This window comes from Sceloporus occidentalis, unplaced genomic scaffold, assembly GCF_023333645.1.
Source record: "Sceloporus occidentalis isolate IW3139 unplaced genomic scaffold, rSceOcc1.0.p SCAF_2, whole genome shotgun sequence".
Classification (NCBI taxonomy): domain Eukaryota; kingdom Metazoa; phylum Chordata; class Lepidosauria; order Squamata; family Phrynosomatidae; genus Sceloporus; species Sceloporus occidentalis.
This window is the reverse complement of record NW_028316982.1, coordinates 268,119,799-268,145,487: the sequence shown is the minus strand read 5'-3', so window position 1 is coordinate 268,145,487 and position 25,689 is coordinate 268,119,799. Positions and strand designations below refer to the sequence as shown.

Sequence of the window (25,689 nt, the reverse complement as noted above, 5' to 3'; positions counted from 1 at the left end):
AACTCCGGCATCTGCCATCAAACAAGCAGAAATCCTTTTAATGTCTTGGATTTTTCTTTCTGCTAAACCATCCTCACTTGGACAAGCAGGATTGGTGGTTTCATGCCTTATCCCCACCTTCTGAAACCAATTATACAGTTGGTTGTTTAAAAATTCGCCCCCTCTATCTGTAACAATAGTCCCAACTTGGCTATCAAACTGTCTCTCTACCATTCTTACCCATGCTTTCAAACTTTGCCCAGCGTCAGACTTATTTTTCAATATTCTTACAAAAGCATACCTTGAAAATCTATCCACAATTACTAGGAAATATTTGCTTCCTCCTAAAGACAAACAATTTGCTTGGGCTACATCAGCATGTACAAATTGAAATGGTCTTTGAGCAATTCTCTTGGATTTCTTAGCTACTGGAAAAGCTCTGACCTTTACTTGATTACAAACTGTACAGTCTAAATGATTTTTGCATTCTGCTATTTTTAGATCTGGACACATGCTTATTAAATTCTTTAAACACTTAAAACTTGCATGGCCAAATTTTCTATGGAGCTCATGTATGCAGTCTTTGTGCATTGGCACATTATCAGTATTGTTAGCATTCTCTACCTTGTAACTATCAACATTTTCTTCCAAGAAATAAAGCTTATCCTTTTTCAAACCTATGCCACGCAGTTCCCCATTCAATGTTATTTTACACAAGTTCTTTTCAAATGTGACTATGTAGTCTCTGTCTGTTAATCTGCTCACTGATAACAAGTTGTTTTCTAATTCTTTCACATGCAAAACATCATTAAAGTTTTCTTTTAGCCCTGGAATGTAAACTGTCCCCATTTGATTCACAGTACTAAGCTCATTCCCATCAGCCAAAACTACAGCATTTACATTGGCTGGCTTTCTCTCACTAATTAAGTTAATATTGTTACACATGGAGGATGAAGCTCCAGAATCTACAAGCCACTTAGAGTTTGCATTTTGTTTTTCTTTTATCATGGTGGCAAACACCTTATTATTATTTCTATTGTCCTTCAAAAATGGCGGCTTGGACTGCTTCTGCCTCTGGCCGTGCCGTGGTTGCCATCTGCTCTCTTGCTTGCTTCTATCAGCAGCCAAAAGATTACAGTGCTTCTGCAGGTGTCCAGTCTTCTTACAGTAAAAACATCTCCGTTGCTCCCTCGAAGAAGCTGCCTGCTCCAGCCCACGCACATCAGGCTTGGCTTGCTCACTTGGCACAGTCTTAGAAGTTGCTGCGTCATTTCTCTCAGACTGTCTCCTGGTTTTCTTCCAGAATCCTGGCCACAATTAAGTCTCTAGTCAACTCTGCTTCCGGTAAGTTTTGAAGGCTGTTAGTAATGTTTCCCCAAGAAGGGTCTAGGGATTCAATTAATATGTAACACTGTTGTTCTCTACTTATTTTAACACCTCTTAGCTCAGCCTGCACAAATAGATCTTGCATCTTTTTCAAATGCTTCACTACACACTGGCCATTTTCCATCTTTTGCCTATATATTCTCTTGGACCATAGCATTTTTGCAAAGGCAGTTGAAGGAGTGTGTAGTCTCTGCAGAGTGTCCCACACATCTTTGGCGGTTTCCTTATCTCTAACATCATTAATCAAGTCTTCTTCCAGCATTAGGAAAAGACAAGCCTTGGCTTTATTATCTCTCTCTTTAATAGCTGCAGTAGGGTCTGCTGGCAGCCCGGTTTGAACAGTGTCCCACAAACTTTCTTTTACAAGCAGAGACTGGGCATAAATCTTCCAGGTGGAGTAGTTGCTTCTATTCAATTTGCTAAACTTCAAAGTCTCCATTTTAATTTGTGCAGTGACTCAATTGACACAGTCCTTCTGAGTATGCACAGCTGACCCCTTTCGGGCTTAAACAAAACACAGGAGGAGTTACTCACGGAGCTTATCAGTGCAGCGCAAACAGCTTGCTCTGATCTGTCTTCCACAAAACTGTCTTCCACTCTCTGGAACTTTCAGCTTCTGTGGATGCTGGGTGCTGCAGTAACTGGGCCCATAACCCTTGTCAGGGATGATGGGAGTTGTAGCTCTTCACCTCTGGCTCGAACTCACCACCTTGTTACGCACCGGCGCTGACCAGTTTTGGCCAGTGGATAAAGCTTTGCTCTAAAGCAGCAGAGTTACAGAGAATAGGCTGAAGACCCTGACAAACTCTCCAAGCCTTCTCACTCTTGCTTCCACAGAAGTCTTCCCACTTCTTCAGGATCCAGCTGGCTCTTGTATCTACACCAAAGACACCAGACAACTCAGTAGTCTTATATAAAAGATCTACTTTATTCTACTATATACAGCTCCAAAACTATCCAATACAACAATACTCCTCACTACTACTATCCACTGCTACTACCCACAAAATACATTAGGAATCATAACCATTAATATAGTCATTTGGATAATACCACCCACTCTTGTCAGTTTCCACCCAGTGGGCGTGTACATCCATTCTCATTGGCTCTCTTGTTTCTACCCAGAATTAATGATTTCATCATTTCAGCCTTGACCACTTAACAATTCTCAGGTGTGTTCAATTATCCACTTTACATTTCTGTCCTTGGCATTCAGGACTTTTTAATTCCATTACCTTCTACACCTGTGTGGCTCTTAATTGCTTCTGCTGAGTCACCCTGACTCTCACATACAAGTTTTATTTCAATCACTGTATATCCCATGTTGCTTTTTCCTTAACATCCAAGGGAACTCTGTGATCAACATCTGCCAGAAGTTGGCCATAGAATTGCACTGGAGGACCTACAAATGCCTAGAGAATGGTTCTCTCTAGGAATCTCTAGGTCCTCCAATGTGACTTTTGGCAGAGGTTGACCATAGAGATTCCTTGGGAGTTAATCAAATCCATGAATAATCAAATCTGCAAAAGGCGAAGGGACAATTGTACATTGTACGTAGGACATCAAGATAAGGCAAGAGTAAGAGTTCATGTCTTAATTTGCCATGCCTTATGGTAGCCTCTCACAACAGTCTGGGAATGATGGGAGTTGTAGCCCAGTGCATCTGGAGGGCTTCTGGTTGGTGGCAGAAGAGTTGTTCTTTTAATGGCAAAGCTGTCTGTTTTTTCAGATGAAACTTTTAAACCCTAAAGGGAGGAGAGAAAACTTCATGAGTCTGATTTCTAGCTGTTGGTCTAAGTTCTTTCTTAGTCTTAGCTTTGCAGTCTGCAATATAGATGTAAGTAACAATCTACCATGCAAGACTGTTGTAAGGATGATTAAGAAGGCCTGTAAACCTCTCCAATACTTCTATCATTAAGATTCCCAGGACAGGACTTTCTCGGGCCCTGAGATTTCAGGGTCAACATCTGGAATCTAGAGATGACTCCTAGGGAACTTGACAGGAGGTGGACCCTGGTGACATTACATATGACAGCCCCTGATACGTTAAGCAACTGATCTGTTACGCATTGAGCACTGTTGCAAAGAGAGAGACAACATGGTGTAGTGATTTGAGCACTGGACTATGACCCTGGAGACCATGGTGTGAATCCCTGCTCAGCCACAGAAACCCACTTGGGCAAGTCTTTTGGCCTCAGGGGAAGGCAAGAGTAAACCTCCTCTAAAGAAATCTTGCCAAGAAAACCCGATTTGTCTCAGGTGCACCATAGGTCTGAAACAATTTAAAAGCAACAAGAACAAGAACAGCAGTTGCAAAGAGGATGCTATTCAAATAAAAATATAAAATCTTTTCAGGATAGTGCTCTCACCCTGAGATTCTTCCTTTCCCCTCTGAGGTTGTTCTACTGGGGACTTTTTTCATGCTCATTCAATCTCTGGGTATCAACAATATCACAGTTCCCAGATTTGCCATTTCAGACCTAACTGCTAAACATACCTTGTTTCTGCATTCCATCCTCTTAGGAGCATCCCTCTGAGTGTCTCCAAAGAGTTTTAATGGCTTCAGTTTAATCCCTGAGTCATTGCTTTTTTGGAGAACTATACATGTGTGCATTTTGGAAGAACATCCTCTTCTTTGCACTTCTCCCTCCAACCCAGACAGAAGACAGTGGTTTTGCCTAGACAGAAAGCACTTGAATTTGAAAGAGGACAATAATGCAGTTGTCTGGCTTGGTCATGCGCGGGAGGAGGACGGAATGAGAAGCAGCCTGGACTGAATGAATTCTTTTTTGCATCTGTTATAACTGGAGGGTCTTAGTCTGTCTTCGCAGCTGTTGATGCCCTGTTCTCCCTCTTTTCTATTCTTCTGGAGAAGTTCAAATGAGCCTATGAGAATAAATCTTGCCAAGAAAACCTTGTGATTGGGTCACCATAAATCGGAAACAACTTGAAGGCACACAACAACAGCAACAACCTAAGCAGTTTATTTTTGGCCATTTACAGTTTCATTATACTGTGTCACCATCTCCTTTGTGGTTTGGTTTTGGTCACCAATAGTCGACAAGCAACTTCAAGGCACGTAACCACAACACACAGATGGCGCCACTTTTTAGAAGGCCAAAATTGGTTCCTGGACTCCCAAAGCTGGATGCATCCCTGCATGAAAATGGAGATAAATATGGACATAAAAAGAACTGTGTGTTTGCCAAAAGAAGAGAACATTGACCATTCTCAGAGACTTAACAAGGCCATCTGAAAGGATTGGGAGGCAAAATGAAGCCACATCGGTTAAGAGAAACCCTCCACCGAGTCTCCTGACTGCAACTCAGGGGAACAGTTCTCTCTGTCTTTCCGATTTAATCTTCAGTAATGGTTTTTGCAACTTGAGAATCTCTGAACAAAGGAAGTTAATGTGGGTGGAGGCAGTTGACCAGGGAACAGGGGATAGATTGGGATCTCCTAGCTAGATTATTGCAAAATGTCTGGACTTAAGAAATTGCTCACCTAAATTATAGTACTGAGTTGAAAAGACAGCAACTGCTAATGGAGAAGGAAATTCTTCTGCATTTCTTTTATTTCCTTTGTTTCAGTCCCTTGAAAACTGGGAAGGGTTGCATCCCCTTCCCCAAGTGTTTTGCCAGTGAAAACTGGAATCTTAGAATGTGGTTGAGATGGCAAAAGTTTTAAAGAGAAACAACAGACAAGCTAGGAGATGCTGCAACAGTTTGCTTTTGCCTGAGCTGACTGGGAAGGGCAAGCTTCCATCCCATCCTCTCCATCTTGCTATGTTAATTGAGTAAAAGCTGCATTTGCACTTTGAATTCAAATTGGATTCAACAGGATTGATCCAATTGGGAGGCAGGAGACTGGGACCAGTATGGTGGTGATTCTTTCTTAAGATCATTTTAAACCTTAAACAGACATCTCATCAAGCAAGATGCAGCTCTGTGACTCTGACATTATCACAGTTTGTCCTCCCAATATGACTTTTAACATCTTTGCCTGTTGAAAAAGCCTGTGAAGTTTCAAAAGTCAGCATGATGTACTTTGCAGAGTACAGTCATCACCATGATCTGCATTGTGAATTTTGCTGCGTTTTGTTGCATGGTGAATATGGCTATCCTTAAAACAGGAATGGTCCAAATATATCCTACACTAAGTGTTGTTTTTGTGGGCCCTGGGATCAATTTCCTTCCAAAATAATCTGAAATGCCCTCTATGGAGTGGGGTGGGATATTTTAAATACATTTTTGCCCTCTCCCAGGCCATTTCAGGCCCCAAAGAGGCCTTCTTTTAAAACACGAGGTAAACAGGTAATGCCTCTTGGTCACTTTTGGTTATTAAGAGTCTAAAATGGCCCTGGGGAGCCCAAATGTGGCAGAAATTAATCACATGCCCCATAGAGGCAGTTTGGAGATGAAAGTTTATATTTAGTTTTTCTCAAGGGGAATACAATGAGGAAGGTATGGCCCTCTAAAGTCACCTGTGGGGCTAATGAGGCAGTGGCATCATTAGGGTTGGCATCACCCGATGTGGTAACTCATAGTGTCACATACCCCCCATTGACTTCCTTCTATACCACACTCTACAGAATTCTTAGTAATGTTTTTGGTACTAACATTACTCATAAATCATAATTCCCAAATATCACAGAATGTAAGGCCAGAGTTGTGACATAAACAGCTAGCAAAATTAAAAGTATATCTTTAAATTACACAATTATACACACAGCCTGGATGTATTTACATGTGCTTAGTTTCACGTGGTTAAAGTGAAAACTTGGTAAGATATGATGTTTTTAAAGAAAATTTAATAATAATTTTTTAATATTTTAAAAATCTTACATTTTAAATTTTATTTAAAAAACAAAAGACCTGGGGTCTCTCCTTTCTCCTCCCCCTCAGCCTTGCCCTACTCATATCATCTCTTCAGCATTTTAAAGGGATGCAGGCAAATGCCAAAAGGCAGATGTTTGGGGAGCAGGGGTGTCACCCCCCCCTGAGAATGTCACCCGATGCTCTTCCTACTCCCTGCACACCCCTAGTGACACCCCTGCTCCTGCCCTGTAGCTTAACAGACTTGCCCATCCCTGCCTTAGAAGAACATTTTTTGCAGAACTGAAGAAAGCTTTCTATGAAGAGATACATGTTTGTGTGTGAGCAGAACAATGTGCTTAGTTTAGAATACAAACATATAGCTATGTTGGGGCCTTTACAGACCGGCCTGAAAGGCCAGCCTGGGGGCAGAGTTGGGGTGTTGCACCCTGATGATGCCTGCCCAGCCCCACCCCTTTGGCACTCTGATGCTGCGTGCTGCTCCAGACAGCGCATGGCATCATGGCACACCCCCGGTGCTGTGTCCAGATGATGCCAAAGGAGCACCATACAGCCGTGCCACAGCACCCATTTGAGGGCACAAAAAGGAGCCGCTTTTTGCAGCTCCTTTTTGGGCCCTAGAAAGGCCAGATTGGGGCTGCAGCGTGAGGTTGCCACGGCCCCAATCTGGCACAAAAAGAAGTGGTCTGTAGAGCCGCTCTCAGTCTGTAAAATCAGTATGTAAAGAGATGTTTTAGCACCTTAGAGATGAACTGAAAGAAAGAAATTTGGCAACATGAGCTTTCACAGTCTTCAGTCTGTGCATTTGCTCTGAGAAGTGTGCTTAGTTTAGTTCTATTATTCAAAATGGATTCCTGCACTGAGATATAAAAAGTAAAATCTAGATGTATGCCATGGATGAGGAAAGTGGCACTCCAAAAACGACTTTTGTATTATTGGTGCTGTTTGTTGTGTGCTTTCAAGTCGTGTTGCCACATCATGGGGTTTTCTGGGGCTGGGAGTGTGTGGCTTGCCCAAGGTCTGTTGGTGGGAGTGAATTTTTGTGCCAAGCAGGGAATCGAACCCAGCTCTCCAGGGTTGTAGTCTCAATGCTCAAACTACTACAGCATGCTGGTTCTCACTTTTGTATGGACCTGTGTGTAATCCCCTGAGTTCCTATTTTTTAAAAATCAGAAGACGTTTTGCACAATGTGCCTCTGATTTTCTATGTGAAACGTGCATCAAACCACTTGGAAAATTTCCTTTTTTGTACGGCCAAGTGCCTTCCTCCAAAGCCTTTATTTCAGTGATAAGTTGGATGAAAAAGCCTGTGAGGGATAACCGTTGGCCCCAACCTTGGCATGGTTGTCCAGCTGTGTTGTATGCTTTGTGCACCATATTGCACTTGGTAGATCTCAGAGTTCTAGTCAAAAGTCCTCAAGTCTGCCAGAACTGCTGCTCTTCCTCCCACCGCAGTAGAAACTGGAACTATTGCACTGTTTTTGTTCCTTGCCGCAGGCTGAAAGCCAGTAGGTCTTAAGGGGGTTTGTTCCTGTTGTGTTTTGTCAGCTGAATTTCCTAGGATTTGGGTATGTTGCAAATCCAGTTAGACCTGCAACAAAGTTACAGGACAAACAAAGCGTGGGTGAATGAAACTGACCATGCTATTTTACAGGTGACATAAATGTGGTTTCTTCTGGGGGTTGCGTTCTTCTGTGTTTGCATATGATAGTATCAACAAAGAACTGCTTGATACAAGCTCAGGAAATTTGTCCATCTAGTTCAGCCTTGCATACTTTGACTGGCAAAGTGGTTCTCCCCATTGTCTGTTGTTGCTGCGTGCCTTCAAATCGTTTCTGACTTATGGCAACCCTATCATGGGAATTTCTTGGCACGTTTCTTCAGAGGTGGTTTGCCCTATGGTTAGGGTTTTCCTATTAAAGATATAGGGCCATCTACAGTTTTCATTCTAGCAATCCTAGGGAACACCCAGGCCAAAGAAGGAAGAACTCAGTACATGAGCTGACAGTTAAAATAGTTAAAATAAGTGTCCTGTGGCATGCAAAGTTCTCATATACCTTTAACAGTTGTGTAGGAGAGGAAAGGCCCTAAAGAACTAAGCCACTTAATTCTACACATACTATCCTGGGCTGGCAATCCAGTTCTCCATGTCTCAGTGGGGATCCCCTAGGATGGGGTGTATACAACACACACACACACACACACACACACACACACACACACACACACACACCTTCATGAGGCCAATGGAAGATGGGCTCCCAAGGGTTGTGTAGTACAGAAACAAAAATCAAAGTGCACAAGCACACCTTATCTCCCCGCTCTTGTTGCTGTTGTGTGCCTTCAAGTCATTTCCGACTTATGGCGACCCTAAGACGATCCTATCATGGGGTCGTCTTGGCCAGATTTGTTCAGAGGAGGTTTGTCATTGCCTTCCTCTGAGGCTGAGAGCATGTGAGTTGAGGATGAAAGTGGAGGAGACACAAGCTGTGTGGCCCAAAATGCTGCAAAGTATAGGACACGTGATAATCGTAGGATTACCCTTTCCCACTGATGTGAGTTCGCCTAAGAGAAATGTGTGGTGGGTTACTCCGTTCTTACCAAAGTGAGTGTGACATTAACAGGGATGCTGCAGAACAGAAAAATGTGTTGCTACTGAGGAGATTATTAGACGGGAGATGAAATGTCCTTGTCCTGCCCTTGTCTCAGTCTTATAGCATGAGAAGATTTTCATATGACGTCGCACTTATCCCGTCCAGAAAGCACGAGAAAGTAGTCTCACAAAAGGCATTCAAACAACGTCACAAAGATCCCATCATTGTTCCATCATTGAAGTGGCATTGCCCGGCATTTTGCATTAATGGGAATTTGTGTTAATGCAATGCCGCTTCAATGATGGGAGAATAGTGCTGCAATCTGAAAATCTTTTGTGGGATTGCAGTCAAAGACGGGATAAGGACGGGGGTGCGATCCCGTCATCCTGTCTGTGTGTGATAACCTCCTATGAGGTTTGTACAAGATTTCCCATCAGTGTAGATGTGGTCGTTTGTATCCTGGCCTGTGACTCTTAACATCATCTCTTTTTTTTTTACTTCTCCTGTATCATTTTTAGCACCTTTGCCTGATGAAGAAGCCAGTGGCATTTCAGATGATTGCATGATGTGCTTGATGCTTTCTGATTTGTTGGGCAAAGGTGTTGCTATTTTGTGGATTTGGGGATTTGTTGCAGGTATCCTTTATATCAGTGCTACTCACAGTGATGGTTCCTGGACCATTGGCTGCTGGTCTCTGGTGAGTTTCCAGGAAAGAAACAGTTGTAGCCAGCCATCACAAATACAGTGCTGGTCCCTGGCACATTGGAAAATAATAATTGCCAGTCCCTCACATCAGGTAGCCTGAAAAGCACTGTTTTATATAATGACAGATGGCCCCCAATGTCTTCTGTTTGTTGTTCAGCTAAGCCAGGGGTAGGCAACCTTTTTGAGCCGGGGGCCGGGTTGGTGTCCCTCAGGCGACTGGGGGGCCGAAGCCGGGGGTGGAGCTTCCACCCTCCGGGGTGGGGCTGCGTGCCGGGGGTGGAGCTTCCACCCTCCGGGGCGGGGCTGCGTGCCGGGGGCGGAGCTTCCACCCTCCAGGGGCCACGCCTCCCCATCTTTGCTGGCCCCTGACGGGGCCCCAGGCCCCGTCAGAGACCGGCAAAAAAGCTGGTGGGGGCCACCAGCGCTGGAGGGCCCCCTGGAGGGCCCCAGCGATGGCACCGGGCCTCCCAGAGGCCCCCTGCCGCCGTCGGAGCCCTCCTGGAGGGCCCCAGCGATGGCAAAGGGCCCCCCAGAGGCCCCCTGCCACCCTCGGAGCCCTACTGGAGGGCCCCAGGGATGGCAAAGGGCCCCCCAGAGGCCCCCTGCCGCCCTCGGAGCCCTCCTGGAGGGCCCAGGGACGGCAGCAGGCCCCCCAGAGGCCCCCTGCCGCCCTCGGAGCCCTACTGGAGGGCCCCAGGGATGGCAGCGGGCCCCCCAGAGGCTCCCTGCCGCCCCCGGAGCCCTGATGAAGGGCCCCAGGGACGGCATCGGGCCCCCCAGAGGCCCCCTGCCGCCCCCGGAGCCCTCCTGGAGGGCCCCAGAGATGGCAGCGGGCCTCTTAAAGGCCCGCCGCCGCTGCCGCCGCGGCCACCCATCAGGGCTTTTCGCCGCTCTGGGCACCGCCATTTTGGGCGGCAAAATGGCGGCGCCCATAGCCCCAGAGGCCGCTCTGGGCGCTGCCATTTTTTCACGTAAAATGGCGGCGAAGTCTCGCGCGACCTCGCTGCCATTTTGCCGACCAAAATGGCGGCGCCCAGAGCGGCGAAAAGCCGCGACGGGCGGCTGCGGCGGTGGTGGCGGCGGCAACAGGAGGCAGGGGCCGGCCGCCAGGCCTCCGCGGGCCGCATCCGGCCTGCGGGCCGGAGGTTGCCGACCCCTGAGCTAAGCTATAAATGTTTGCCTCTCCTTGTCTTAACAAACCTAGATTTATTGCCCAATACATATATAATGCCACAAGCAATTAAAACCTGCTCATTACTTCTGCTGTTAAGCAGTCTGAAAAGCTTTGGATGACTGTGCAAGACATGACTCAACCTAGGCATGAGGTCAATCATATCTTCATATCTTATTTAGAGGATTTCCTCTTAAAAGGAGGAAAAAACCAGCCCAATTTCTAACAGTCACAAGTGTTTCCCAATCCCAATCTAAATTAGTTTGCTAGAATGGCAAAGGTTCTAATCTTCTCCTTGTACCGGTTTCCTGATACAATAATATGCAAAATCCACAAAACCGTGATACTTTTATGAGGTCAACAAAAATGCACAAAATACATGTTGCAAGCTTTCAAAGCTGCTAGCATGGATCCAGAAATATATTTTTGTGTTACTAATGGAGTTTAAATTTCCTGGGCTGTACAAGTGTAAAGATATTATGGAATGCCATCTGATAGTATTTCTGATTTCTGTGTATGGTTGTGAAAGCTGGACAGTGAAGAAAGAGAATCAACCCATTTGAAAAGAGGTGCTGGAGGAGAGTTCTACAGATACCAAGGACTGCCAAAAAGACAAACGAATGGGTCCAAGAGGACATCAAGCTTGAACTCTTCCTAGAAACTGAAATAATTAAACCTAGTCTGTCATACTGTGGACAAATCATGACACAATATACTTCTTTAGAAAAGACAGTAATGCTGAGCAAAACAGTAGGAAAAGAAGATGATTACAGGTGGATAGAATGGTGTGAGTGTTGGACTATGATTCTGGAGACCAGGGTTTGATTCCCAGCTCAGTCATGAAACCCACTGGATGACCTTGGGCAAATCACACTCTCTTGGCTTCAAGAAGACAAAGGCAACCTTGCCCCGAGCAAATGTTGCTAAGAAAACCCCATTATAGGACAGCCTTTTGCGAGCAAGTGTGGTGTAGTGATTTGTGTGTGTTCCATCTGGAGATGGAAAAGGGTTGATTCTCCACCCAAACGTAAAAACTCACTGGGTGACCTTAGACAAGTCACACTCTCTCAGCCTCAGAGGATGTCAATGGCAACCCCCTCTCTGAAGAAACTTGCCAAAAAAACCCCCTGTGATAGGTTCACCTTAGGGTCGCCAAAAGTCAAAAATGACTTGGCCTTCCCAGGGCACAAAAAGCGTCTCCTTTTTGCACTCTGGAAAGGGCACAAGAGCTGTGGCACCATGCCACAACAAACTACAAAGCCCATACTTTTGTAGAATTGAGCCATGGCTGTGGTGTCAGGTTGGATTTTTCTGCAGTTGAAGTGGTGTCTGATTGTATTATTTCTGCAGTGCAGATACAACCTAAATTTCTTTGGTTTCATTAGTTTGTGATTGGCTTTGTGCTCTGCCTGAGAGTACATGCATGCACATGGATCCCTGAGCAGGAGTCCTGCTTCCCTTCCCTTTCTGGCTTATCCCTGCAGTTCACACTATAAAAGTGCATTTTATAGTTGCAGCTGCTCTAGAGGTTCCATTGAGAGGTTTAATATGCTCTTTAAATACTTTTCTCCCCCCCCCCCCGATACAGGAAATGTTTAATGGTCAGTTTACTCTAAAAAGCCAGTACAGTACAAACTGTTGCCAAATAAATAGGTACAGCATACACAGTGAGGATAGAGCCTTTTGTGATGTTGTTCTAATAGCAATATTTGGAAGAAGTACAGAATGTGGTACAGAATATCTTGAAAAAGCTTTTAGTTGACTTTTTAAAGCTTCTCGTCCTTCTTGTTGTTGAACAGGTTCAAAATACACTGCAGAAATAATCCAGTTTGAGGCCACTTTAATTACCCTGAGTCAGTGCTAGGGAATCCTGGGAATTGGAGTTTATTGTGGCATTAGAGCTCTCTGACAGAGAAGGCTAAATATTGCACAAAACTACTGTTCCCAGAATTCCCTAGCAATGATCCAGGGCAGTTAAAGCAGTCTCAAACTGGATTATTTCTGCAGTGTGTTTTGGATCTCAGAGGTGCTCGAAAGTATGTGTTCAGTGTCTGTTGAAATCTCTGGGATACAGGCTGGACAACACTATGGAGTTTATCACACGAAAGAGATTGGGAGTTTATTCCGTGAATAGCCTGGAGAAATTATGTAATTATGCGTCAAGGAGAGATTAACACGCATTTAATGCATCCCCCAAACAAAGCGAAAATGGCGAGTAATTGCACAAATAAAGTGATATTGGAAATGCATTGTCACAGAAATATCAAAAGTAAAAAGATGTGCGTTACTGCTTCTTTGAACACTTTAATGATGGGTTTTGTGTGACGTCGTGTGAAATTGTTTTGCGTAATTACGTGATTTTTCCAGGAGATTCACGGGATAAACTCCTAATCTCTTTCATGTGATAAACTCCTATGTCTTTGACTACAACATCAGGATGAAAAGGAGGAAGGGAGGAGGGGAAAAAAGGAATGTAGCAGTACTTTTAAGGCCAACTGGTTTTTATTTTTGCATGAACTTTCATGGATATAAACCCACCAGATCTCATTTGATCTTGGCAGGGTCAGCTTTAATTGGATGAGAGATCACCAATGAATCCCAGGTGCTGTAGGCTAGATTTCATAGGAAGGAACTAGCAAAACCACTTCTGAGTATTCCTTGCCTAAGAAAACCCTAGGAAAGCCATGGGGTCTCCATAAATTGATAGGCAACTTGAAGGCACATGCTCTCTCTCACACATGCCATGATTTGCATCCATCTAAATCCTATTACATGCCATCCCACTCCCACAGCTGTGTATATATGCTTTATACTCAAGCATTTATTAACATTCTGTAAGCATCCAAAGAAGTGGGTTTATATCCATGAAAGCTCAAGCAGAAATAAAAACCAGTTAGTCTTAAATGTGCTGCTGTGTTCTTTTCCTTCCTCCCTTTCTCCTGTTTATTCTGCAAGAGATTAACACTTTTACTTCTCTGAAAATATGAGAACGAGTTAGGAAAAGTGCCACCACTCCGGACAACTTGATTCCAGGTCACAGTTTGATCTAATTCAACATTTTCCAGCACATGTTCTGAAGTGCATATATGCAAAATTCTTTGTCCATAAGGCTGGCCTCTACTTTTCCACTTTTAAGTATGCCAAGCATGTGTCAACCCGTCTGTTTGAACTTGCTCTGAACCAGGTCAACACCAGTTTAACTGCCACAGCTGGAGCTGCATTTCTGGTAAGATAAATTCCTTATCCTGAGCATTAAGGTCACTGTGACACCCCACCACCGCCACCAGTGCAGAGATGTTGTGGCTAATCTGCAGTGTGTATCTGTGTGGGTGTGTTGAACATCCTTCTGCTATTTGCCTGGCTGCGCTTTGCCTGCCAGGGAGAAGCCAAGGTTAGCTCTGTGGGCACGAAAGCAAAGCGGTGTTATCAGCAAAGCCTTATGGCTCAGCTGAGCAGTGGCGGAGCCTTGCAGGGTGTTAATTTGAGTGGTTTCATGCATGGATGAAAATGAATAAGAGGATCAGAGGCTGGAAAGAAAATTAAGTTTCTGCATTCACACCTGCAGTGGTGTTTGATTTGGTAGCAGGCAGAAAAGCAGAACTGGGAAGCTGCTTTATACTGAGTCATCGGACCTTGGGGCAATCTAGACAGTTTTGGCAACTCTGACAAGTATTGGAAAGCAAAAGACCTTTAAAAAAATAGTTATGAGTGTGTGTGTTGTGTGCCTTTATGTCACTTCTGACTTATGTTCGCTCTAAGGCTATGGTCAGACTTATGGTTACTCTGTCATGGGGTTTTCTTGGCAAGATTTGTTCAGAGGAGGTGTGCCATTGCCTTCCCCTGAGGCTGAGAGCATGTGACTTACCCAGTGGGTTTCGTGGCCAAGCTTAGAATCGAACACTAGTCTCCAAATTTGTAGTGTAACACTTAAACCACTATGCCACCTGGCTGGCCATTTTCCTATTCAAAAGGGTCACTTGTGGAAGCTTCTCCAATACATTACTGTCTTGACATATTCATGAGCTGCAGCCATAGGATCATACAGTCGGAGGGCCATCTAATCTAATCCTTTGCCATGCAGGAATACACAACAAAGGCGCTCCTGAAAGATACCCACCCAAACTCTGTTTAAGGACCTCCAAAGATGGAGAGTCCACCACCCTCCGAGGTGATCTAAAAATTGGGACATATTAAAAACAACTGAAAAAGTAGGATGGCAAGAGTTGAATATGGTAGGAACTGCCCCTGTTAAACTGGAACAGTTGGAGGATTGAAAATCGGATTGGTCTGGTTCTATGCAAAGCTTGAATATCAGGGCAAGATATAGGGAACTTTTGGGGAAGGCCTTATTCCATGCAGGGAGAGGTTCTGCAATTTACCAGTCTCTTGGCCCTGAGGGTCTGGAACACAGATTTTTGTAAGAATTATCCCCTCCCCCCACCCTTATTGCAACTCTCCCTTTGCTTTTGTATACATTCAAACTATGTGGTCACAGATGAGGTTTGTGCACCCTTCAAGCATTTTTCTGCATGCAGTTACTCGAAAGGATATTTCTGATTTACACACAGGAACATGACCTTTCTTTATGCTGATTACATTATGGAGCTTGAATGCTGGTTTTTATAGTCTCTGGAAAAACTCTTGCCTTGTTGCTGAATGCATTTGCATGCTCTCGCATACGGATGTTTGTGGGTGTATGAACTTTTTGCATCTTTTAGTTGTGAGAGCTTTGTATTTCAGGGAGGATAAAGCTATCTTGCTCATGATCAGAGCTTGAAAAGGTTTGGTTTGGAGATTATAGCTACCCAAGTCCCCCATCTTGCATAACTGGTGTTCACAATAGCTATTATACACTTCCTCCAGGATTCAAATAACATGCCTCTGAATCAGAGCCTTGGAATTTTTTTTTTTTTTGGTTAGCTATTAGTTAACCTGCTGTTTTTAGCCTACTGTTCTTGACGTGTGGTTCTTAGCCATTAGTAGTGTATGTAGAGGCTGGGGAAGTTACTTTTTTGGGTAATAAACCCTCAAATGGCTTTGCTGTCCACTTTGAATAACAAACAACGTTAGGAGAGATTTATCCATTTATTGAATAAATTTATTCATTTATCGTTTGGAAAGTGCCTTTGTTTTTTGGACAGTGACTCCCAAAATCCCCCAGTCACCATTGCTACAGGGAGTTCTACTCCAAAAAAATGAACTATCCCAGCTCTGGAAGGATGATGCTCTACTAGATTGGCCTTTGGTCTGATCCAGGAAGGTTCTTCTTAAACGCTTATGTTAAGCAAAACTGCTGATTTAATTTGTAAAAATATTCAGTGTTGTGTGCCTTGAAGTCATTTCCAATTAATGGCAACTCTAAGGTGAACTTATCACAATGTTTTCTTGGCAAGATTTTTTTCCAAGGAGGCTTGCCATTGCCTTCCTCAGAGGATGAGAGCCAGTAGGTTTCCATGGCAAAGTGGGGATGTGAACCCTACTCTCCCCAAGTCCTTTTTGCAAGTACCATATATTCTCAACTATAAGTTGAGAAATTTATGCCCCAAAATTGACCCTAAAATTCTGGGTAGACTCATATGCGAGTCAAGCCTGGTGCCCCAATCTCCATTTAACACCAATTCCTTCCCTCTCCAGTCTGTTTTGCAAGACATTGCTTCCTATGGAAAAAGCTCTCCAATTAAAACCATCTCTCCAGTCCATTTTGCAAGACCTTGCTTCCTATGGGAAAAAACTCCCCGTTTAAAAACACTTGCTTCTCTCTCTGGTCCATTTTGCAATACCTTGTTTCATATGGGGGGAGGGATTCTCCATTTACGTCTGCTTGCTTCCCTTCTCAATCCGATATTAAAACCTCTCCTCCAGCACCTGGGAATCAGTTGGGAGAGGTCCAGAGAAGGAGAAGGAGGGTTGAAAGTGGTATTTCCCCCTTTCTATCTTTCCTTATAGCCCCCTAGGTTTTACCCTTGACTTACCCATGGACCATATCAAAACCCAAGATTTTAACCCTGAAACTTTCCCTCAGCTTATACATGACATTGGCTTGTACACGAGTATATACGGTAGTAGTGGGGAGGTACCACTAGATCCCTAAAATGGATTTCTTACATACTAGTGGATGAAAAGGCAAAAAACAACCCTACATTTTTTTTCTCCAATGGCACTGAACTGCCTGGCTTAGGAAATTCAGCTGCTGTGAGACTGTAATATCTTCTACTTGGATCAACATCATCTAGAGACCTAGAAGTCTATCGCACGGTCCCTAAAACGGGCCTTTGCATTTCAAAATGGACGCGCACAGGCGTGCATGGAATGGGATGGGGGCTAAGAACTGGAGTTTACAGCACACTGGAAAGTCGCCACTGTGCCAGGCGTTCCAATCATGTCCTACATCTGTTCCAGAGGGTGCAATTTCTGAGAACGCTTTGGAACAGTTCTCAGAAATCGCTCCCTCTGGAATGGATGTAGGACGCAATTGGAATGCCTGCGGCAGCAGCGACTTTCCAGTATCCGGTAAACTCCATTTCTTAGCCCTATCCCAGTGGTAGAGAACCTTTTAGAGACCGAGTGCCCAAACTGCAACCCAAACCCCATTTATTTATTGCAAAGTGCCACATCTCTCTAGATTTCTAATGACAAACTCTAGTGAAGTCTGTGTTGGGATGATGGTGCGTGTGCCCACAGAGAGGGCTCTGAGTGCCACCTCTAGCACATGTGCCACAGGTTCGCCATCACTGCCCTATCCTGTTCCATGTGCGCCCCTGTTTTGAAATGCAGCGGGCCTGTTTAGGGCCCGTGCGATAAACCTCCTAATCTGTACTGTGGAATTAATGCAGTTTTACACCATTTTAGCTGCCATGGCTATTTTCTATGCAATCCTGGGATTTGTAGTTTGTGGTTGCACCAGAACTCTGTGATAGAGAAGGTTAAATATCTCACAAAATTACAAATCCCAGGATTCTGTAGCATTGAGCCATGGCAGTTAAAGCAGTGTCAAACTGCATCAATTCTGCAGTGCAGATTAGACCATTGTTTAGTTCCTGGAGCCTCAGGGGCTGGAAGTAGAAATGTCTCTCTGGGACCTTGTCCAATGCAGCCATCATGTCGATCAAGGTGAGAATGGTAGGTGGGGCAATGATAGAAGGCTCTCATTGACTGGCAGCCCAGGAAGGTGGTGTCCTACTAAATCAATGGCAGCAATACAATGGCAGTTCTAATGGTCTTATTGCTGCTCCAAAGTACAGTAAATCCAAGTTGGTGGCAGCACTAGTCAAGCCTGCTTACTGCAAATCATCCTTAATGAAAAACAGACCTGCCTTGCTGAGCGTCCCAAATGTAATATAATATCTATGCTTTCAGTCAGGGCTTTTCATAAACAAGGAAGTATCTGATTGACCAAAGAGGGGAGGTAGCTGGGTGCTTTTCTGCTTGACAGAAATCTTCCTGGGCCTACAGAGAGGTAATCTCTTTTCTGTGTTTTATTTTCCATTTGAACATTTTAAGATATCATAAATAGGTTTGATTAGTTTTCTGTGGGTTTTTCGGGCCATGTGGCCATGTTCTAGAAGAGTTTGTTCCTGATGTTTCACCAGCATTCTCTGAAGATGCCAGCCACAGATACTGGTGAAACATCAGGAACAAACTCTTCTAGAACATGGCCACATGGCCCGAAAAACCCACAGAAAAGTATGGATGCCGGCCTTGAAAGCCTTCGACTTCACAGTTTTGATTTCATAATACTTTCCTTGATCCATTTGGAGGCTATTGTGTTCTGTATTTCCCATTTGACCATTTAGGCCATCAAGTTTGGATCTCGGAAGCTGCTAACCAAGAATCAGAATGACACCCAACGCTTTTGAAGTTGGAGTCAGTATCATTTGGGCTAGGACTGAATTATTTGTTTTCTTGCTCTGGATTGCAGACAGTCCAATGTCTCTTTGTTTTCCTATTTGTGTGACGGATAAAGGCACAGCTTGGAAATAACCAACTTACACACACACACAGACACACATACTTGCCCAAGGACTGAGATCTGCTTTGTTTCCCATAAGAGAGGCCATGTGTGTGTGTGTTGTGTGTATTTCTGACTTAACGATATCCCTAAGGTTACACTATCATGGTTTTCTTGGCACGTTTCTTCAGAGCAGGTTTGCCATTGCCATCCTCTGAGGCTGAGAGAGTGTGACATGCCTAAGGTCACTCTGTGGATTTTCATGCCCACTCAGAGATTCAATCTATACATTGTGTAAAGAAAGGAAGGACCTTCCCTATTATGGCACCCCAGCTATAGAATGCCTTCCCCTTCGGAGCCACTTTTGCATCAATGTTGACTTCGGTTGGCACCAAGTTTAAACACACACACACACACACACACGCGCGAATGCTTTTACCATACCTCCCAAATTGTCCCAGTTTGTCAGGGGCAGTCCCAATTAATTCTCTGCCATCCCACTTTTCTCATGTCCTTTAAAATGTCTTGGTTTCTCTTTCTGCTTCCCTCTTTGTCCTCAGCTTCATTCAACTGCTGTAAACTAGTAGAAGAGGCAGAATCTTGCCATTCCCACACATGAACATGCAGACACTGAATCCGCACTACAGAAATAATCCAGTTTGACACCACTTTGATTGCCATGGCTCAGTGCTGTGGAATTCTGGGATATGTAATTGTGTGGGATATTTAGCTTTTTTCTCTCAGAGAGCTCTGGTGCTACAACAAACTACAGTTGCTAGCATTGAGCCATGGCAATTAAAGTAGTGTCAAACTGGATCATTTCTGCAGTGCGGATGCAGCCTAAGAGTGAACTTGAAGCTAAATAACAACAGCAGCAGCTGTCTTACATCGGGACAGTAAAGTAAAGAGAAAGGACCACATTCCTTTTCTAGTACAGAATCCTGCTTTTAATGTTCAAGAGCTAACACAGTTTTAGTTTTGAAACCGATCTCTTTATTGCCAAAGTGGCTATAAAATCTCCAGAGGAAGAAAGGTCAAACAGTGTTTTGCGGTTCTGTGCAGATGTTTTTCCTAAGCAGATGTTCCTTGCTGTGGGCCAAGATGATGTTTCCTTACTGGGCCAAAATCTGACTTTTGGCACAGGCCGTTTTGGGGTCTTCCAGAGATTTCTGGATTATCGCTTACATTGCAGCAGTGCTGAGACAATTTGTGTGTCAGAGGCAAGGAGGAGCTGCTTTCTCGTCCATCGCTCCCGGGAGGAGGTTGACGATCTGCAGACCATGCGATCTGAACACAGGCATCAGCACCATCCATTGTTTGTCTTGTTTTATTCGCGTTCCTCATTGTTTGCTTTTTTAAATACAGCAAAAGTATGTTGACTAAGAATGGTTCATACCTTGCCAGCATTATACTTCCTCACTCTCTTTGGTAACCTTATTTTTATACACACAACTATGATTAATTAATTTGACAGTGGACACAAATAAAGGAGGTATAGAGAAACTAAGACTATTTTACAGATGTAGCATTTAGTCTAACATGAGTTGATTGGGACCAACCAAAATGCCCAAAATACATGTTGCAAGTTTCCAAAGTTCCACTGGCTTCTTCATCAGGCAAAGATGTTAAACATCACACAGGAGAGAAAAAAAATGCAGGTTTGTGACGAACATCACCCCCCCCCCAACAAAACCAGTATGATTTTTAACATTTTTGTCTGATGAAGAAGCCAGTGAAGCTTTGAAAGCTTGCAACATGTATTTTGTGCATTTTGGTTGGCCAATAAAGCTATCGCTGTTTTGTGGATTTTGGATGCTTTAAACATTGCAACAACTAACAATAGTGCATTACTTTATAAGCCTTATAACAAGTAGAGGGAACAAATTGTTTTTTCAAAAGTGATTTTTCAAGTTTGCTCATCTTGACCAAGCGGTTTTCTTTTCTGTCTCCTCTTGCAGGAAATCTGTGAGGATCCCCATCTCTTTGTGGATGGAATCAGCTGCCATGATTTGCACCAGGGACAGGTGGGGAACTGCTGGTTCGTGGCTGCCTGCTCCTCACTGGCGTCCAGAGAGTCTTTGTGGCAAAAGGTAAGACCAAAAATTGGGAAATTCAGCTTCCCTTGCTCTCCATCATGGGACAGATACTTCATTGGGCAATTGGAGATACCTAGCTTCTTGCAAAACTGTGTTACAAACCCAAGCAGAACAAAGACTTACCTTTGCTTCCTGTAAATCACTGAATTTTGTTGGTTTCCTTTTAAAAGTAAGTCCCTAGCTCTCACGACTATGGGATTCCTGTAAATCTTTGAATGTTTTTTTCATTGTTTCCTTTTAAAAATAAGTCCCTTGCTCTCATGATCTTTGGCTTCCTGCCTCCAGTCTTAGCTCCGTTAATTTTCATTGCTCTTGTGTTTAGAGGAAATGTTTTAAAAAACTGTCTTCAGTTTATTTTTATTGAAAAATAAATGGCATTTCTGTCCATCCAGCATTCAGAGCTCCGTTAATTTCACCAAAAATATGGTTCCCCCCAGCTCCATGCATTCTAAAGACAGCATTTTTTGTGTGGGGGTGTGTGTAAAACCATTATTTTTGCGTTCAGTTTCTGCCTTTTGTCTTCACTTATCCCCCTGCCTGGACAACCCCATCAGAGTATTAATTTGTTGGCCGACTTCGGTTGGGTTTTTTGGGGGGGGGTTTGTCTGCTAAGTGTTAGATTCATTTATTCTGCATTGATGTATCCTAGACTGGGTTCTGAAGCCACATAAGGATGACGTAACTGGCCATAAAAAGTTCTCCTAAAAGCAGAGTTGAACAACTTGAGAACATAAAATGCTGTTTTATATTGAATCAGTATAAGGCAGCCACTGTGGGTGTAGTGGTCTGAGTAAGTGTAAATGCTTGGTGGACCAGGACTCTGGGAAACCAGGGTTCAAATCCCCAGTCAGCCACAGAAACTCATGGGGTGGCCTTGGACAAGTTACACTCTCTCAGCCTTATTGTTATTTGCTGTCAATTTGGCTTGGACTTGTGGTAACCCTGTGAATTAGAGATCTTCAGTCACCTCAGTCATATAATCACAGGGTCAGGAGAGACCCCAAAGGCCATCCAATCCGACCCCATTCTGCCATGGAAGAAGACACAATCAAAGCACTCCCAACAGATGGCCATCCAGCCTCTGTTTAGAAACCTCCGAAGAAGGGGACTCCACCACTCTCTCAAGTCAGCATCTTCCACTGTCGAACAGCTCTTACCATCAGGAAGTTTCTCCTAATGTTGAGGTGGAATCTCTTTTCCTGTAGCTTGCATCCATTGTTCTGGGTCCTGTTCCCTGGAGCAGCAGAAAACAAGCTTGATCCATGCTCAATATGACATCCCTTCAAATATTTAAACAGAGCAATCATATCAGCTCCAGACTGAACATACCCAGCTCCCTAAGTCGCTTCTCATAAGGCACTCTCCTCTGGGCATGCTCCAGTTTGTCATCAACTGTCATGCTCAGATCTTGCAAACTCAGAGCAGCCATGGCTTCCTTGTTTGATTGAATCCATCTGTAATGTGGCCTTCCACTTTTCTCACTGACTTCCTTTTTATCATGCATTATTGTCTTTTCCAGTGAGTCATGTCACATCACAGTATGTCCAAAGTAGAACAGCCTCAGTTTAGTCATCTTCAGAAGGCAATTGCAAACCATTTCTGAGTAAATTTTGCCAAGGAAACAGTGTGAGAAGTTTGTGGCATAGTGGTGTGAGTGTTGGACTACAACTCTGGAGAACAAGGTTCAATTCCCAGCTCAGTCATGAAAACCACTGGATGAATTCTCTTATGCTCAACGTCACACTCTCATGTTCAGGTGAAGGCAATGGCAAATCTCCTCTGAACAAAGCTTGCCAAGAAAACCCCCTGATAGCTTCACCATAATGTTGCCATATGTCAGAGGTGACTTGAAGGCACACAAAAACAAAGGGTCAGCTTAGGGTCTCCATATGTCAGAATTACTTGAAGGCACTGAATCAGGCCATTGGCTCATCTATATCAGTGTTTTCAATAATCAGCACCCATGTATTATGCTATTATTTCTTAGATTGTACGGCATGGGCAGGTTTACTTTATCTATTTTATAGTTTCTCTGTATGGTGCTGTGTAAATCTACAGCGCTATATAAATAAAGCATAATAATAATAATAATAATAATAATAATAACAACAACAACAACAACAATAACAATAATAATGGATTCTTTCTTAGCCCTACCTGAGGTCCCTCGGATTCCTTTCAGGGAGTCTTCCATGCACCTATTAACATTTGATTAGATCAAATGTGTTCAAGGTGGTGTGGTGGCACTCCAGATGATGTTGGACTATACCTCCCATCATCCTTCCCATCATTGCCTTGGGTGTGAAGGGGAAATCTAACATGACTTTGCTTGAAGTTTTGATGAAGGTGCTACAAGCTTCAACATAAGATTATTTGTTGTTTCTAACAGGGAATTCTACCAGAAATTGTAAAGATAGCAAGTGAAGGTTACATCCGGAATATCTAGTTCTTCCCTGGAACAGAAGGACACAGGCCCTTGCTGATAAAATAAATTGCTCACTCCAAAGTAAAGTGTAGTCGGCCAGTTTGATGTCTGGGCCGCTTGATAGATAACCAAAACATTATTCTGAAATGCATAGCTTTGTAGAAAATGACTTCAGCATATGTGCAATGTAGCAGGGTCTTTGCAGATTTTCTGGAAATAATATTATGAGTGTATGACCCACAGGTTCAGGGTTGTTGTTGTTGTTATATTTATTTTTCTCCCAAAGTGGCTTACAGTCTAAAAAACACAGTACAGTTAAAGACTTACAAAACTGACAGCTGGGATTCCCATTCTGTACAGCAGCCTGCATATCTGAGTAAAAAACAGAATCTATTTATTCTGTTCATTTATATTTATATCCCACCTTTCTCCCATTGATGGGACTCAAGGCAACTAATATTTAAAACATCATATTTAAAACAATACAAATTAAAAACAGTACAAAAGCATTAAATACAAGTATAAATATAAAATTAACCCCCCCCAATAAAAAACATTAAAAATACTAAGATTCATTAAAATACTCTATTATTGTTGTTGTTAATCTGCCTTCAAGTTGTTTCAGACTTTTGGCGATCCAAAAGCAAACTTAGCATGGAGTTTTCTGGGACTGAGAGTGTGTAACTCACCCAGATTCACCCAGTGGGTTTCCATGGCTAAGCAGAGATTCGAACCCTGATCTCCAGAGTCGTAGTCTGACACTATACTACAAAGACTATATGCCAATGGTTCCCAAACTTTGGTCCTCCAGGTATTTTGAACTTCAACTCCCAGAAGCCCCAGCCAGCTTGGCCAACAGTCAGGAATTCTGGGAGCTGAAGTCCAAAACTTCTGGAAGTTGGGAATCACTGCTATATGCAGACCTTAAAAACAGCACCACACAGTACTAAAAGCCCAACCTTGATCAATTTGTAAATGCTTGGTGGCACAAAAATGTTTTGACCAGCTGAGTGAAGGAGAGCAAGGATGGGTCATTCTGGCCTCTCTAAGGAGAGAGTTCCAAAGTCTGGGAGCAATCATCAGGAAGGCCCTTGAGAATGTACTTCTTCCAGTAAAGCAACATCCTTGATTCACTAACTTGATCTCTTCATTGGGCTAAAGGTGACACAGGGCATTGCAGTCCAACAATATCAGAAAGGCTTGTACTTTAAGCACCTCCTTTGTCTTAGTTTGATGCCACACTGCAAAATTAATGCTGTTTGACACCACTTTACCTGTTGCAGCTCCATCCTATGTAACCTTGTGAATTGCCATTTGTTGTGGCACTGGAGCTCTCTGACAGAGAAGGCTAAATATCTCACCAACTACAAATCCCAGAATCCCATAGCATTAAGCCACAGCTGTTAAAGCAGTGACAAACTGCATTAGTTCTACAGCGCAGATGCAGCCTTAGACTCTCTCCAGTCAACATGGGCAGTTTTTAACAGACTGTTCATTGTTGCAGAAGGTCTTTTAATGGGGGTGTGCTGTGTTTTTATCACCTTGTTATAACTGCTTTTTAAAACGGGTTTAAATTAATGTTTTCATTCTAATTTTTTAAAATGTATTGTCTGTTGTTCTAACTGTGTTTTAATTTAATCCTTATTGTGAACTGCTGGGTCCTATAGAAGGAGAAAGGCAGGAGAGAAAGGATATAATATGTTTTTAAAGGGAAACTTGCAGGCAGATTGGCATCTCCATTTGGCTGGGCAAAGTTCTTTAAACAAAAGTTGGATGGGCATCTTTCAGGAGTGCTTTAGTTGTGCATTCTAACACAGCAGAGGGTTGGATTAGATGGCCCTTGGGGTCCAGTTCAACTTTGAGATTCTGTGAAAGGTCAGCTGTCCAGCTGTTGTTGAATTGTAGCCGAGATAGACAACAGTATGGTATTGTGGGAAGCTGCAGTTCACCAGGCCACAGAAGTATTTCTCCTGATCTACATTTTAAATTAATTTTTAATTGGATTTAATATTGTAAATGAAAGCCAGCATGGCATAGCGGTTTGAGCATCGAACTATGACTCTGGAGACCAGGGTTCGATTCCTGGCTTGGGCATGAAACCCACTAGGTGACCTTGGGCAAGTCACATGCTCTCAGCCTGTATGCCACAATGACTTTCATTGTGGTCCCCAAACTATGTCCTTTAAGAGATTTTGGACTTCATCTCCCAGAAGCCTCAGCCATGATGGCCAGTAGTCTGATATTCTGGGAGCAGAAGTCCAAAATCCCTTAAAAAGCACAGTTTGGGCACTATTGACATATAGGCTGCTAGATTTTGACAAACAAATAAATATCCATGGCAGTTTAAGTGGCGTCAAACTGCTTTATATCTGCAGTGCAGATACACCCAAGGTTTACATGTGCAAAGAATACATGTATCCTAGTTTCCTAGTTCATCAACAGAAGCCCTCAAGGCAGTGAAAAATTAACAAGCTGACATTCATTAACAGGAGCAATTTTTCTGCCTTCCAGCTCTGCTCCCTGGCAGAGATGCTAGTCAGGAGCAGCAGG

General features: G+C 43.5%; 1 protein-coding gene across 1 annotated transcript in view; it reads left to right on the top strand.

The window, feature by feature from the left end:
• Nucleotides 1-25,689, top strand: part of CAPN5 (calpain 5) — an 85,353-nt gene that overhangs the window by 23,361 nt on the left and 36,303 nt on the right. Inside the window, exon 3 of the mRNA XM_089512996.1 lies at nucleotides 20,577-20,708. Coding sequence (XP_089369122.1) covers nucleotides 20,577-20,708 — 132 coding nt within the window. The remainder of the gene's footprint in view (nucleotides 1-20,576; nucleotides 20,709-25,689) is intronic.